We start from the raw sequence: 13835 nt of genomic DNA on the forward strand, positions 1-13835 counted from the left end.
GTTGCCAGAGCTCTGCTCCATCCAGGCTGTGCCACCGGCGGGGCTGCCCCGCGCAGCCCCCGCACACGGGATCCGTGCCCAGCCCGCAGGGCATGGCCGGCGGCCGCGAGTCGCGGTAGTGCCGGGAAGCGGCCCGGCCGACCCGCTACGGCCCGCGGCTGGGCAAGGCGGGAGCCCCGGCACCGGCGGGCAGCAGCCCGGCGGACGCGGGCCCGGGCGATTGCCACAGGTCGCCGGGGCTGCCCTTCGCGTCCCGGCCCTGCAGGCCCTGCCGCGTGGAAAGCCGATCCCGGCAGGGCCGTTCCGAGCGCGGCTCGCTCTCAGACCCTTGCGGGGCCGGGCCGAGCCGGGCCAGACCGCCGGCAGCCACGGGAAGCGCTCGGCTCAGCCGGGCCCGGCGGGGCTGCGGGCGGTGTGTGCACGGCGGGAGGGACTGAGCGGGTCAGCGCGGCGCGGAGGGCGGGGATAACCCCGTGGTGGCCGTCACGTGGAGCAGATGAAAGGGAAGCGGCTTGGCAGGGCGGAGAGGAGCCGGGGCGAGGGAAGGGGAGCGCGGCAGCGAGGAGCGGGGCGCAGCGCGGCGGGAGGGCCGCTGCCATGGGACGCTGACCGGCCCGGGACCCCGGCCCCGGAGCTGGAGCCGCTCGGGAGAGATGCGCGGCGGCGGGGCGCCGCTTCCTCCCGCCGCGCGATGAGGGGCTGCGGGGCCGGCGCGGGGCTCTCCGTGCCGCCGCTGCCGCCGCCTCTGCTGCTGCTCGGGGTGCTGCTGGCCGCGGCGCCGGGCGCGGCGCTGGGCAAGGAGACGGCGTTTGTGGAGGTGGTGCTCTTCGAGTCCAGCCCCAGCGGCGACTACACCACCTACACCACGGGGCTGCAGGGCCGCTTCTCCCGCGCGGGGGCCACGCTGAGCGCCGAAGGCGAGATCGTGCAGGTGAGCGCGGCCGGGGGGCGCCGCCTGCCCCAAGATGGCTCCGCGGGCCCGGCACCTGCGGCACAAAGCGGGGCCGGGCCCGCCGCCCCACGTGCGCCGCGCGGCCCGGGGACGCGGTGACAGATGCGCGCCCGCGCACAAAGGCCCAGCGCCGGCCTCACCTCGCCGGGCCGCCTCGCTTTGACAGCCGGGCGCGGGCTCTGCGCGGTGGGAGCGGGCGGAGCCGAGGGCCGCCTCACACGAGCCGCGGGCTCCGCTCCGCTCGCCCCTCCGCCGGGCGCGGGGCCGGCGGGCGGGCGGAGGCGGGGCCGCGCCGGGCGGCCCCTGCCGGTCCCGGAGCTGCCGGCGGTGCGCGGCCGGAGCCGTGCGGGGCTGCTCCGTTCTGGGGGCGGGGGGGCCCGGCCTGGAAGTGCCGCGGCAGTAATGGGGTGCTGCGCCCTCGGGCTGTGCCGGTGGTTGCTCTCTCCGCGCCCGGCGGCGCACGGAGCTGCACCCGGTACTGCTGCGCTCGGGGTCCCGAGGAGCTCCCATCGCGTCACACTTCGTACAGAGCTCTGCTTGACTTGCTCACCAGAGAAATGGTTCTTGTCTTTGAACGCAACTGTCCTTTACTCTTATTGAAACTCTTGAAGTGCTTATCTAATTCCTTTGTAGTCACTTGTAATTGCTGACTTTATTTTTTCCCCCCCTCTGGTTAAGTAGAGAAAAATTACTTGAATGGTGCTTTAGTAAGTTTGACTGTTAAGCAAGTACCAATAGTAATCATTATTTCTCTTTAACAGCTGTGGGATTTGTTTGTGTTCCATATATGTCTGCATATGTACTCATGCATATATGGAATACATGTAAATAAACATACAAAATTTAAAATAATCTAACTGGTAACAAGTACATTCTGAAAAAAAAACTGTTAAAGCTCTACAAACACAATACTATCAAAATTACTTTTTTAAAGTAGAAAATACTAGTTATGAATGCTTCATATTTCAAAACAGTTTCAGCTGGGATGATTTCTTATAAAAATTCTCTTGAAGGCAGAAGAGTTGTGAGAAAAATTGCTGATGTAAGGTGATTTTTCAGAGAAAAGAGGGTGGACCAATTAAGCTATAATTATGACATTTAGAAGAGGTGGTGCTAATAGGGGCTGGAACTGACATGGACATTTTTAAATCTTTTAGTGCTTTTTCATTTTGAGACTTAATAGTGTCTTTGGAGCCAGCAGGAGACTTCAAAGGTTCCTTTTGTGTCAGGTGTTAGTATTATGAACAGAACATAAGCCATTACTGAGGTCATACTTTCTTGGTGACTGTAAGTAAAAGTGGAGAAAAAATAAGCTGTTCTTTTAAGACTCAGATTTGCTCAACTGGAAACAACTGTATTAAATATACTTTTGCAGGCCTTATTGTATGTAACATCATCTGTCTGCTTCCTCTTCATGCCTGAATAGACAGCACCCCAAATAGAAAAGACTACAGCAAAAGCCACATGATGTGGCAAATCCTTTACAGTCATTTATCACTCAAAAATTGATTTGCTTATTCATCTGGATGCATGCTAGATAATATATATCATTAACAGGTTTGTTGTTTTTTTTTTTGTTTCATGAGCTGTGTATGATGCTCTTTTTTTTTCAGAGGAGAGAACCTGGCAGATACTGTTCCAGAGTTGCTAGACTGAATGCTATCTGTTTTCACTGTTGAGGTTTTAGATATAAAATCTCTTGTCAGTGTCCTGCTTTTCCTCTATCTCATCCTGAAAGAGAGATATCAGAGCCAAAACTGATGAAGATTTTCACAGGATTGTCTTGCCTCCCTTTTTTCAGCTAGGTTGTATTTTTGTAGAACATTTTGAATCTGCTGATCTGGGTCATCATTTCAAGTTCACTGTGAGGTTTAGAAAAGGCTCATGAAGCTATTGCCACTCAGAATCTGTTCAGCAGCAGATAGTTGTACATCAATCAAGTGAAGCAAGCTCTTCTTGGCCCCAGCCCCTTTGTCAGTGCACACAGCTCTTTCAAGAATAAGATGCATTTTTCTTTAAGATGAAATATTAGAAATTCTTGAAAATAAGGCACACATTAAAGAATGGATCAAAGGAATTGTGGTTTTGGGACTACACAAAGGCTTACTTTTGTTTATGTTAATAGCATCAATTACTCATTGGTCTTGAAAGTCTGAACAAAAAAAAACACCAACCTTAAGAAACAATGCACTTTCAGCTTTTGATAGGTCATACATCCACTCCTGAACTGGTTATTGGTCAGATTCCTATCCAGTAGTGGTGTGCTATTATATTGTTTCTCAAGTTATTGTGAATGAATCTTATTAGGGTCAAGTGCCTCCCCAGAATAACTCTTCAGAGAGATTAAATGTTCATATGTCTTCTTTCATGTGGCCACAGTTTGTATTCAGCAAATTCATCCTCATGTTGCTGTGTCAGCTGGTCCTTAAACTGCTCGAAAGTCTAACCATTTTGGTGGTATCTGGCATACTGGAATATCCTGAGTTTCTTGGGGCAGTATACTGCCCATAGATATGGTCAAGAGATTGGAAGTTGCAGATGTTTGGTTAGAGAGTGACTGTGAAAACCAGACTTTGTTGAAACCTCTAAATTGATATATTGCTTTAAAACAAATTATGACTGGAGAAGTCCTTATGGTTGAAACTTCTCGTACCATTCAGGGCAAAAGTTCAGATGTAGTCTTGTCTCAGGCTCAATGTTACATGGCCACAGACTGACAGTGTTTGGACAGTACAAATAACTGATTTGACTAGCAGCAGTGGCTTTATTGCTCAGAGTGAGATTATGTATCTTATTCTACTTGAAACTGGTGAAATCCTGTTCTTTTTGCATGTTCAGCTTGATAGCTAAGGAGTGGAGCATCTAATGTCATGCTTCTTATAAAGTTGTGGTTGTGATGGGACTGCTCAGTTGAGGTGCTTGGGGAAGAGGATCAAATTTACTGTCTGTGATGTGTCAAAAACTTTAACTGATGCACATTCATCGTTGTCAGTTTTCTCTGTCTTTCTTTTTTGGTACTCCTGCCATCAATGTGCTGCTGAATACAGCAATATAGGTGAATTACTGAGATATACGATTTTGGAGAGAAGCAGCATGGAGGAGAGATTTGAGGATATTATGCATGGTTTTTCTTGTGCAACAAAAGTTTGTCTTTTGGTTGGTTTGTTTCTGCTTGGAAGCCTCAGCAGGGAAATGATGAGCTTTATGTAGCCATTGAGCAGTGTGTAGATGATGTAATAATCTCCACTTGCATATATTTTTTTGTGCTTAAAAGGTAAAAGTCTGGGGAGAACAAGCATAACTCAGTTCTTTAAGCTTCAGGAAGAAAACAGAAGTGGGACACTTCCCAACTTCTTGTATGACACTTCCCAGTAGCAAATTACTGCCCGTCTTTCTCGCGTAGAAGATGGGGAGGCTTCAAACTGGACTGCAAGACAGTGCCTATGTGTTCCTTCCTTCTGTCTTCCTCCCTTCCCTTACTTCAATGGCTTTGAATCTTTCCTCTGTTTTCTCAAAATGCAAAAGTTACTAAAGGTTGCAAACTGCACTCCGAAGCATTGGCAGTTTTTAACGGTGTTGAAAGGAGTGATGTGAAATAATTGTGCAGATACATAGATGTCTAGCCATGATCAGAGGAGGCTGAGTCAATGGAATGTTTGTGCCCTTTGAGAGTGGAAGACAAAAATACGTATTTTCGGGTTTTTTTGGTTGTTGTTTTGTGATCATGCAGGTTAAGTTTCTTCTTGCTTGAGTGCCTGAAGGCCATTCAAAATGAGGAAGTGGAATTATTTGTGGCTTTGAGTCACTGTATTATTGAATGTTTTCTTTGCTAGTTATCCTCTTAGAATATGAAGACGCCTGTGATTGGGTTTGTGTTAGATTCCATACCTTAACTGTAAATCTGTGGCTTGCAGTAAAGATCCCAAGGACATCAGGCACAATACATTTATCTGGGCTTCAGGTTTGTTTTGTCATCGTGTCCTTAAAGGAGGCATAATTTGCTTTCAAAATAAGAGATCACTTAGGCAAAGACTTGCATGGTTGTTGTACCTGGACAGCCTTTGTAGAGTGTGATGCACAGGCAGCTTGCTCAAAGCAGAGGTGTTGTCTTGGGCTTGATCTCAGTACAGATTGGTCCAGTTTTATTCCTCCCTCTTTTTTTTTTTTTTTTTTTAAGTTTCAATTGTGCTTTATCCTGTTGTGTACTGTGATGTGGAGGGAGTTGAAGACAGCCCATTAAGGTGTTTTGGTTAGGTTTTTATCATGCTGAGCTCCAGCCCAGTCACATCATTGCTGGCTTATTTCACAAGAAGTTGCCTGTTCTCACTGGCTTCTAGCTTCGATGTTGTAAATAAGGATGCTTATTTTTTGTTAATTCATCAACACTGCAGTATCCAAGATGTCTCTTAGAATGGTGGTGAAAAGACACAGGAGGGGGCTGAAAGATGAAGTACCAAATTCAGTGATGAGTAACTGGTTCTGAAGGAAACTCCAGTGTCTGTGTTACTTGCACAGAGCTGCAGCAATACCAGAATCCTATCAGAACCTTGTTGCAATGAGGCAGTCCCTTGAAGAAAAGGTAGGAGGCACAGTGTAAGAAAATGCAGAAAAAGACATTACAATGTGGAAAGATCAAAAAATGCTAATGTGACCCATTTAGAGGAAGAAGAATAAAGTAGGTTAAGTAAGTAAAAGCAGAAAGCTCACAGCACTGGCTCGGTGCTCAGACCAACCAGTGCCATTTCCATACTTCCAAGTGAAGGTTGGGAATCAAATGGGGAAAATAGTTTGTGGGAGTTCAGGTAACTTTTCTGCATATAGCTATATGTTTAGTTAAACTTCCTCACAGATGCTGAAGGTCTGTTCTGTTGAAAACCTTGCCTTTGGTGGCAGGATGCTGACCACTTCCTTTTTCATGTGCTCCTCTTGCTTGTTTGGGAGGTGGAAGTAGGAAGAAGTCCCAGAGAGGACTGGTGCTCAAAAATTGTTAAACATGGATACATTTGGAAAATTTCTTTTCATTTATATATATTTATTTATGTTTAGACTGGATCTATGTGACTACAGTCGTTTATATCTAATTACAGCCTACTTGACAGTGTTACCAGCAGTTGTGGCCAGCCATGCCCCATGGGTGGAACTGGTACTCACTCCCCTGAGCACCTCACTGGTGCCTTAACTGGACAGCACAGCTGCTTCTTTAGTGCTTTGCCTACTGCAGGGCTTCTGAAATGACACCAGGTGAAGTGTGTAGAGGACAGAATTCAGTGTGGCAGACTTGGAGGGAAGGAACCTCAGGCAGCTCTACTGCAAGCAGATCTTATAGGAAAGTCTTGAGTAGTTGTATAAAACCATTGATTAGCATACATAGTAATTTTCTTCCAGTTTATACCATCTTGTGGTGGAGTGTGTATTTATAAAGGCTCCCTTTTTTTATTACAGTCTTCTAGTTCTTGTTTTGGAATTGCAAAGTGAGGCCCTTCTGAACCAAAATAACTTTTCAGAAACGGTTTTTCAAAGTACAAATACTTTCAGGGGGCCAGCATTGGACTGGTTAAGCAAAGATAGTATCTGGATGCAGTAATCTGCTCTATGTTCTACCCAGTTATGTAGGTGGTACATGTATTTGCATTAATACACTTACTACATTGGAAGTGCTCAATTTAGGAAGCATTAAGTGTTAACTGGTACAAACTGTCTCTTGTTTTGGGCATCTGCCCTTCAGTATTCAAATATGTTCAAACCAGAGCGTGTGCCCACACATAGAAACAGAATGAATGCAATTTGAATGCTTGGCCTTATTTCTCACTTCCTGGCTTAAAAGGAGGGTCCTTCACACTCACAGAGATCAGCAAAGGAAAAATAGATTGTTCTTAAACAAGGACGTGGTTTGAACTTGTTAAAACAGCAGCAGAGAATTCATGTAAAGAAAAAAAAGTAATTCTATTTTCTGCATTTTTCTCCACTGCTTGGCACAAACCAGAGGTGACCAGGGAAGTGTGATCTTGTGGATACCCAAAATTTGCACTTTACTGTACTTATCCCATTGGTGAAGCTGTGCTTACATTAGGTTTGAGCAATAGTGCTCAGGAAAACAAGTCTCTGGTGACTTAGGGTGTCCTCTCCACAGTGGCAGACTGCTTTCATTCATTTTTTTGAATTTCCTTTTCATGCTGCTTAGAGACTTTTGTTGTTGCACTTGGCTTTAAGATGAAGAGCCAGTTTACAGAGGTTGATTAGGTGCCTGTTATGTTCCAGACACAAGTGCAACCTTAAATATGCAGCTTAATATATGCAGACTCTCTGGGCTTCCCAGATGCATGTAACTCGGTGCATTAATGTGAGGATTTTAGTTGTTTTCTAAAGCTGATGGCCAGCTTTAGCTTTCTGTTGGTTTCCTTGAGCTTAAGCTGCTTTATTATTTTGCATAATTTTCAGTATTAAAGCAAATGGAAGAATCAGTGAGGAGGTGACTGGCCTGAGAAGAACTAAGGGGCATATTCTAGAGTCTGCAGTCATGGTTTGAGTACAACTGTTTAATTAGCTGTACAGGCATGCAAGTTGCAAGTATGTGCCTCCTACTGTGAATTTATTGCATGTGCTTGGTAAGCAGCTTTCAAATACTTCTGATTGTAGTGTTTGAAAAATTGCTTTTAATTCAGAAAAGAGCCTAGTTTGTGCCAAGATCTGTTTTCCTACTTTGAAGCTTTTGATGCTTGCCTACTTTAAAAAAATACACACAATATAAAGTGGTTTAAGTGTGGCTGTGAAAAATCCTTCTTCTCTGCTTCTTGCTTTATCCATTCCACTCTGCCCCTCCTTCCCCAGGCAGAAGAGGCTGAAACCAAACTTGCAGTTGAGTTCACCTTTGGAACTGCAAGTTTTGAGCTTTTAAACTGTCTACTTTGATGACACATTAAGAAATATACCTTTGAAGAACTGAATTGGAAATGCAGAAGGTATTCTGTTCAGTTTTTTTACACTGATGGGTCAGTTTCACAATTCTGTGGTTCCTGGAGAAGAACCTCTTTTAAAGGCTGTGGGGTTCTTTAAATTCTATTTTGTTTTCCTCACAGAGACTGCCCTTGAAGATTTATAGACTTCTTGTTTGGGCTTGGCTAAATGGTGACACTCTTAATTGAGCCTTGATCAGTTTTACACTAATAACAACAGCAACAATAATAATACCTGTGTCTCATAGATAAAACATCAATATTATATATACAGCATGCCAGTTGTGTGCACTAGTGTTTTCTGTTCCTGCTGCACAAGGTTTAACCTGTCCTTGCTGGCTTTGGATTTCCCCTAAGGCAATCTCTAAAGGTGTGTATGATACAACAGGGAAAGGTATTGGTTACCATTCCAGTATTGTATTTCAATAAGTCCATCATACTTTCTCATACCTGATTTGTATTTATTTAGAAGCCTTTTAGTGCAGATGCTGTCTTGCCTGCTGTGAGAATAAAGAGTAGATGAACACTTTAGGATCTGGATGCCAAGCTGGCAGATATCCTGGATGATGTGTAGCAGGGCTGGGAGCAAGAAATGAACTCTTGAAACAGTGCCAAGGGATGCTGCTGAGTTCAGTATTTAAGAGGAGCCAAGGTCTGGAGACCTCTTTTTACTCAGAGACAAGGTATCCCCAGTCTGGTAGCCAGCAGTGTTTTGCCTCCTTAAAAGAATTCTCTTGAATCTTTTACATGCCAAAACTGTATCTGAAGAAAAGACACTGTAGGATAGTTAATGCAAAAGAACTTCTAAAGTATGATTGTATTTCAGTTTTCCATTATTTTATTTGAGAAAGTTACTCTGCCAGAGTTCCCCTGTCCCCATTCAGAACTGTCAGGGATAGTATTTTTGGGTTTGGATATTGGGAATTGACAGAGTTTTTCCTACAGTGAAATAACATGGTTGTAGTTGCAGATTGGGGTAAGTTTCTCACACCAGAGTTGAATCTCTGCAAATAACAAAAGTGGTCTGCTCTCCTCTTGTCTACCGCTCCTGTTCTTTTCAGGCAACTGTGGGAAGGTGATTTGAAATCTTTCTGAACAGTTTTTAATATTAAACATAGATCCCTGATGTGGAATAGTCAGCCAAAATGTATGCACACATATATGTGTGAGGTATGCAGTATGGACAGAATCTCCATTTTCAAAGTCTGTGTTAAGTGTTTGTTTCAGGGGCTTGGATAGGAATATTCCTGGAGCCCAGAGACATCCCAGCCTTGAAAGTTGTATGGGAAGAAGCTACTGTCCTTTTCAGTGAAAGGGCTGAAGTGTCCTGAAAGAGTTAAGCTCTACTTAGCTCACTCGTAAAGTATTTAATATCCTTATTAAACTCAACTGCTGGTTCACTTTTTTTTCCTCTTCTTATGTTGAATAAAATTTCTTGAAGAGCTGAGCCTCTGCCTCTCAGATCAGAGGCTCACATGTTGAAGCTGGCAGTGCTAGAGGCTAGTTCCTATCTGTGTGACAGCATTTTTAATTTAACAGGACCGGCTTTGATGTTCTTGAATATTTATAGGCAGCTTCAGATCACTCCAGTATGTATTCTTTTTAACTGGAGCAGAAGTTCTTCCTCACACAACAGAATTTCTTTCTCTCTGTTTACTCTTTGGTCTCTTTTGGATATGTAGACATCAGAGTAGTTTTATGTTACAGAAATATTGCTTAAATACTTTCTTACGGGGGAACCTCTTGATTTCCTTTCTAGCTCCTGCAGCTTGGGGGTAGTCCAGTAATCCGATAGTAGCTCCTTGTTTGAGCCTTGCTACAGACACATTGTAAAAGAGATGGATACAGTAAAATAGAATTAGAGCAACACCCAGTTACAGTGAATCCTTCTCCATTATCTGTGTAAACTCAGGTGGATCAGCAGTGGGTCAGGCCTGGAGTGCCTTCAGGAATCACAGAAGTGTTTGTCAAAGACCCTAAAGAAGGAGCAGGTTGTGGTATGAAGAGGAACTGAAAACTTAGGATTTGACTCTCAGTAGGAGCTATTCAGAAATTATGGAAAAATGCTTTAGAAGGAAATTGCCACTTGGATTGTTTGACTTTAATGAAACTTTGACCAGACTTGGGCAGGAGTCTTAAAAAAGATACCTGAGGGATGAACTCTCAGTCATTTTTAACCCATCTTGGGCTTCTTTGCCTCAGTGAATTCCCTGCTCCACTGGCAATGGGCTGCTCAGAGGTGGCACTGTACTTTATGAAACAGAGGTGTGGGGTTTGGGCACTTAAAATGCCACTGGCTTTGGTGTCTTAGACCTTGTTGTGATTTGAACCTTTAGCTTGATGATGCTACAGGAAGAATCGTGTAAGAAAGTGTTCCCTCAGCTTTTGCTGTGAGCTTCTCTTTTCCTCCTTCCCCTGCCATATTTCCCTTCTGCTTTCCCCTCTTAGCCCTGTGTTGTGGGTGTCATGTGGACTCCCTTATTACTGATGTCCTGACCCACAGAAACTTTGCCAGGGCCAACTGGGACAGCAAAGCAATGGCATTTTTTCCTGGAACTTCTGTGTGGATGCTGGTAGTTCAGGCAGATTGCTGTATCCTGCTCTGCTGCACTCACTGTTTCTTGTGAAGTTCTGTACACTTTGTGTTGCAGGATGATCTCCTAGGTAAACTTGGAATGCCATTATTGAAGTAGCAGATTTTTTGTGTATTACTTTGAATGTTTTCACTTTATAAAAAGATCTGTCTTTCAGTGATGATAATTTGTTTTAATACATGGCCTACATAGGAAAAGGTTTATAGGTTTAGACATTCTGTAGATGCACTTCTCTGTTGGTACAGCCTTTTCTAGTTCAGCAACTGAAATCAATGTCACTGCCTAGGTAGATAAATAGTACTGGAAATCAGCCACAGGAGGAAAGTGCTTGCTTGTCTATTTGACATAAGAAGTTTACTCAGAGTAAGGCTTCTCTTACTATAGACACTCAGCAGAGAAATAGAGACCTGTACCTTACTAATGTAGCAGTGAGAGTTTCTGAAATATGCCAGTAAGCAGAATTTTGTAATACACAAAACTAGAGAAAGAACTGTATGGCTGCTGGAGTGCCATTCCCGTGCTTGTGTCTAGGGATGGGTGGATGTGATAGTGACTTCATTTTCCTTTAGTTCCTGCCTCCAAACTGTTGTTAACAAAGGTAGTTTTCATTCTCCCTACATACCATGAAATACCCTTGTGAGACAGGAAAATTTATCAAGTATGGAAATACTCAGTGCTTCTGTCTCTCAGCAGGATTTCTCCAACAACCTCAAGCTGTGCTAGGGGAGGTTTAGATGAGATATTAGGAAAAAAATTTCCCACAGAGGGTTGTAAAGCATTGAAAGAGACTACCTAGTGAAAGTGGTGGAGTCACTATCTCTGGAATAGTTAAAAAAATGTGTGGATGTGGCCTTCAAGGACATGGTTGAGTGATGAACATGGTGGTATTGGACTTGATCCTAATAATGATTCTGTGATTCCCTCTGTCAGTGTGCTTTTGTCTTAGCAGGAAATAATAGACAGTAGCATGCATCTAGATAGACATTATTGCAATGAGAACTTTTCCAAATTGCTTTTCCATCCTTAAGTTGCACTTGGTGTCTTAGAATTGAAGTTGGTGAAGCTGGGAAAATATTTGCCTCCTGTGTAAGTAATAAAACATACTGTGTGGTAAGGATATTGCTAGCAAATAACCTCATAGGTGATGGTATATGTTAGACTAGGTAGCACTACTTAAGAAGCTGAATTATATATATATTTTTAGCAGTTTTACTATCCAAGTACTGGTGAATCTTGAAATCTTGTAATTTTAAACATATTTGAGATAAAATGGGTTTTGCAGTTTTTAGAACAGAATACACAAACTGATGCAATCTGTTTTTATTCTTATGACAGCAGAATTTCAACCTAGGTTAGGACTAGTCCAGGTAGGAACAACTGAGAAAAGTAGTAGGAATCCTGAGTATCTGTCAAGGGAAAGTTGTAGGGCAGGGAGCTTGACTTTTTTATAGCATTCTTGCCAGAAAGAAAGCTTGGAACAACAAACAAGAGGTGCTCAGAAGAACAAGAGAGAAGTTGAATAAGCCTTAGGAGAAAGCCATCCTAAAGCAGTTGCTGGGGTATAGCTAACTGTAAACACTGCCCAGCTGGAGAATATCCTCTAGCACTTTCTCTGCCTTTTGAGGCATGGTGATTATGGCTACTCTGCTTTAAGGAATGGTTCATGAACTGCAGGATAGAGGAATTTAATCTTTGTATCAGTATGATAATGTGGCATATCCATGGCCAACTGCAGGGCTTCATTTCCCAGCACAGAATAGCATTTCTTAGTCTGAAAGAGAATCTCTACGTGAATTCACAGATTTTTGTCGTTTGTGTTTTATGGAATTAACATTACAAACTGTTCCTCTGGAAGGAGGAGTTGATTTTATTTACCTTTTCAAGCTGAGACAGCTGTTAGAAGAATATAATTTTTAAAAAATACCCCCAATATCTATTTAGACATCAGGTAATTTACATTAAGCATCCTTTTTTTTTAAGAGTAATTGCAGGCATTTTCAGTGCTTCACCTTCAGTTTACTTCTTAAGGATACAGACTACCTTTATAAGTGTGTAGTAATCTTTAAAGCCATTAAGAATATACTGTTTGACTGGGACTTTGTGGGTACCTGTGTTTTCTGGTTTGGTTTGGTTTATTTACCATTCATTTAGAAGCCTGTCAATGAAATGTCCTTGCTGATGCTGAGGGGATGGCTGCTCACAGTGAATGAAGCAAATTATTGGAAGCATGAACAAAATAGGTTAGAACAAAACATATGCTTTGCTTTGCAAAAGGTGAGCATATGCTGCCTAACTGAAATGCTAGAAAAGATTGCTTTGAAATCATGCATGTTTTAGGAAAATACTTATATTTTCTGTTGTTGGCTTGTTCCTGTCTCTTATTAGCTGATGGGGAATTGGTCTCTGATGTTAAGACTCAAGGATTGTATTTCTAGTACTGAGGCAGGTACTGGATTTTTCAGTGGGTGAATAAACTTCATTCACGGTGTTTAAAATTTGGCAGCTAATCCTGGCAGAGCAGCAGTTCACAGGTTGCTTTTCCAAGCTCATGTTGTTGCTCTCTGGGGTGGGTGGAGAGGAGGTGGGGAGCCACTTTCTGGAAGGGCTCTGATGCTGGCTACAGCCTGAGATTGTTGCTGGGGCTGGCAGCATGGTTCCAGGAACCCTGATGGACAAGCAGTGATTGATGTTAAATCTGGATGGGTGAGCAAGGGGGAAAGAAATTAAGTTTGACCTCTGATTTCTTTCCTGGTGCCTTTTTCTTGCCTTTGAATTCTCACTTTCTGATTCCTTTTAGTTCCTGTGTGAATTCTCAAGGAGCTGCCAGGGAAACACACAACTGCTTCTCAACTTAAAGGTGAAAATGATTTGCAAGAGAATGAATAAAAGTTCATGATCCTAATGTTTCAACCTCACTCTTCTATAATAATTAAGACAGGAAAAAATTATAATAACCTCTAACTAATTCAGAGTTAATCTTTGTGTAGCTGAATTTCTCTTCTCATTTGAGGGTAGAGAACGAAGCTTTGGTTTGTTTTGAAATGTGATTGGTTTGGTCCTGCAGTTGGAGGTATTTGATAAAAGCTCTTTGTTCTATCTAGCCACAAATGTTCAGTAAAAGAATTAAATTAGGAAAAGAGAGAATTTCTTATATGTGATGCTCCTTAAGTGTTACTTTTAATGTCTTATGTCTGACCCTTGACATGAACTAGGTCTCAAAGCTTTGACACTGAAGGGAAATGCCAAGGTGGTGTAGAATCTTGGAATTCCCAACACAGCCCTGCAAGGTCTGTTAAAATAATCACTGGTGCCTGAGTCACTGTTATCCTTCAGGAT

At 43.5% G+C, this 13835-nt stretch overlaps 1 protein-coding gene across 3 annotated transcripts in view; it reads left to right on the forward strand.

The window, feature by feature from the left end:
• Positions 1-529: 529 nt before the first annotated feature.
• The window catches only part of ZNRF3 (zinc and ring finger 3), a 65856-nt gene continuing 52550 nt past the window's right edge, over positions 530-13835 (forward strand). For 2 of the 3 annotated variants that reach the window (XM_033518288.1, XM_033518287.1), the window contains exon 1: positions 530-931. In XM_033518288.1, the coding sequence (XP_033374179.1) occupies positions 692-931 (240 nt within the window). In that variant the 5' untranslated portion in view covers positions 530-691. The remainder of the gene's footprint in view (positions 932-13835) is intronic. The other variant, XM_015643942.3, reaches the window with a different exon arrangement.

Source organism: Parus major, chromosome 15 (assembly GCF_001522545.3).
Source record: "Parus major isolate Abel chromosome 15, Parus_major1.1, whole genome shotgun sequence".
NCBI lineage: Eukaryota > Metazoa > Chordata > Aves > Passeriformes > Paridae > Parus > Parus major.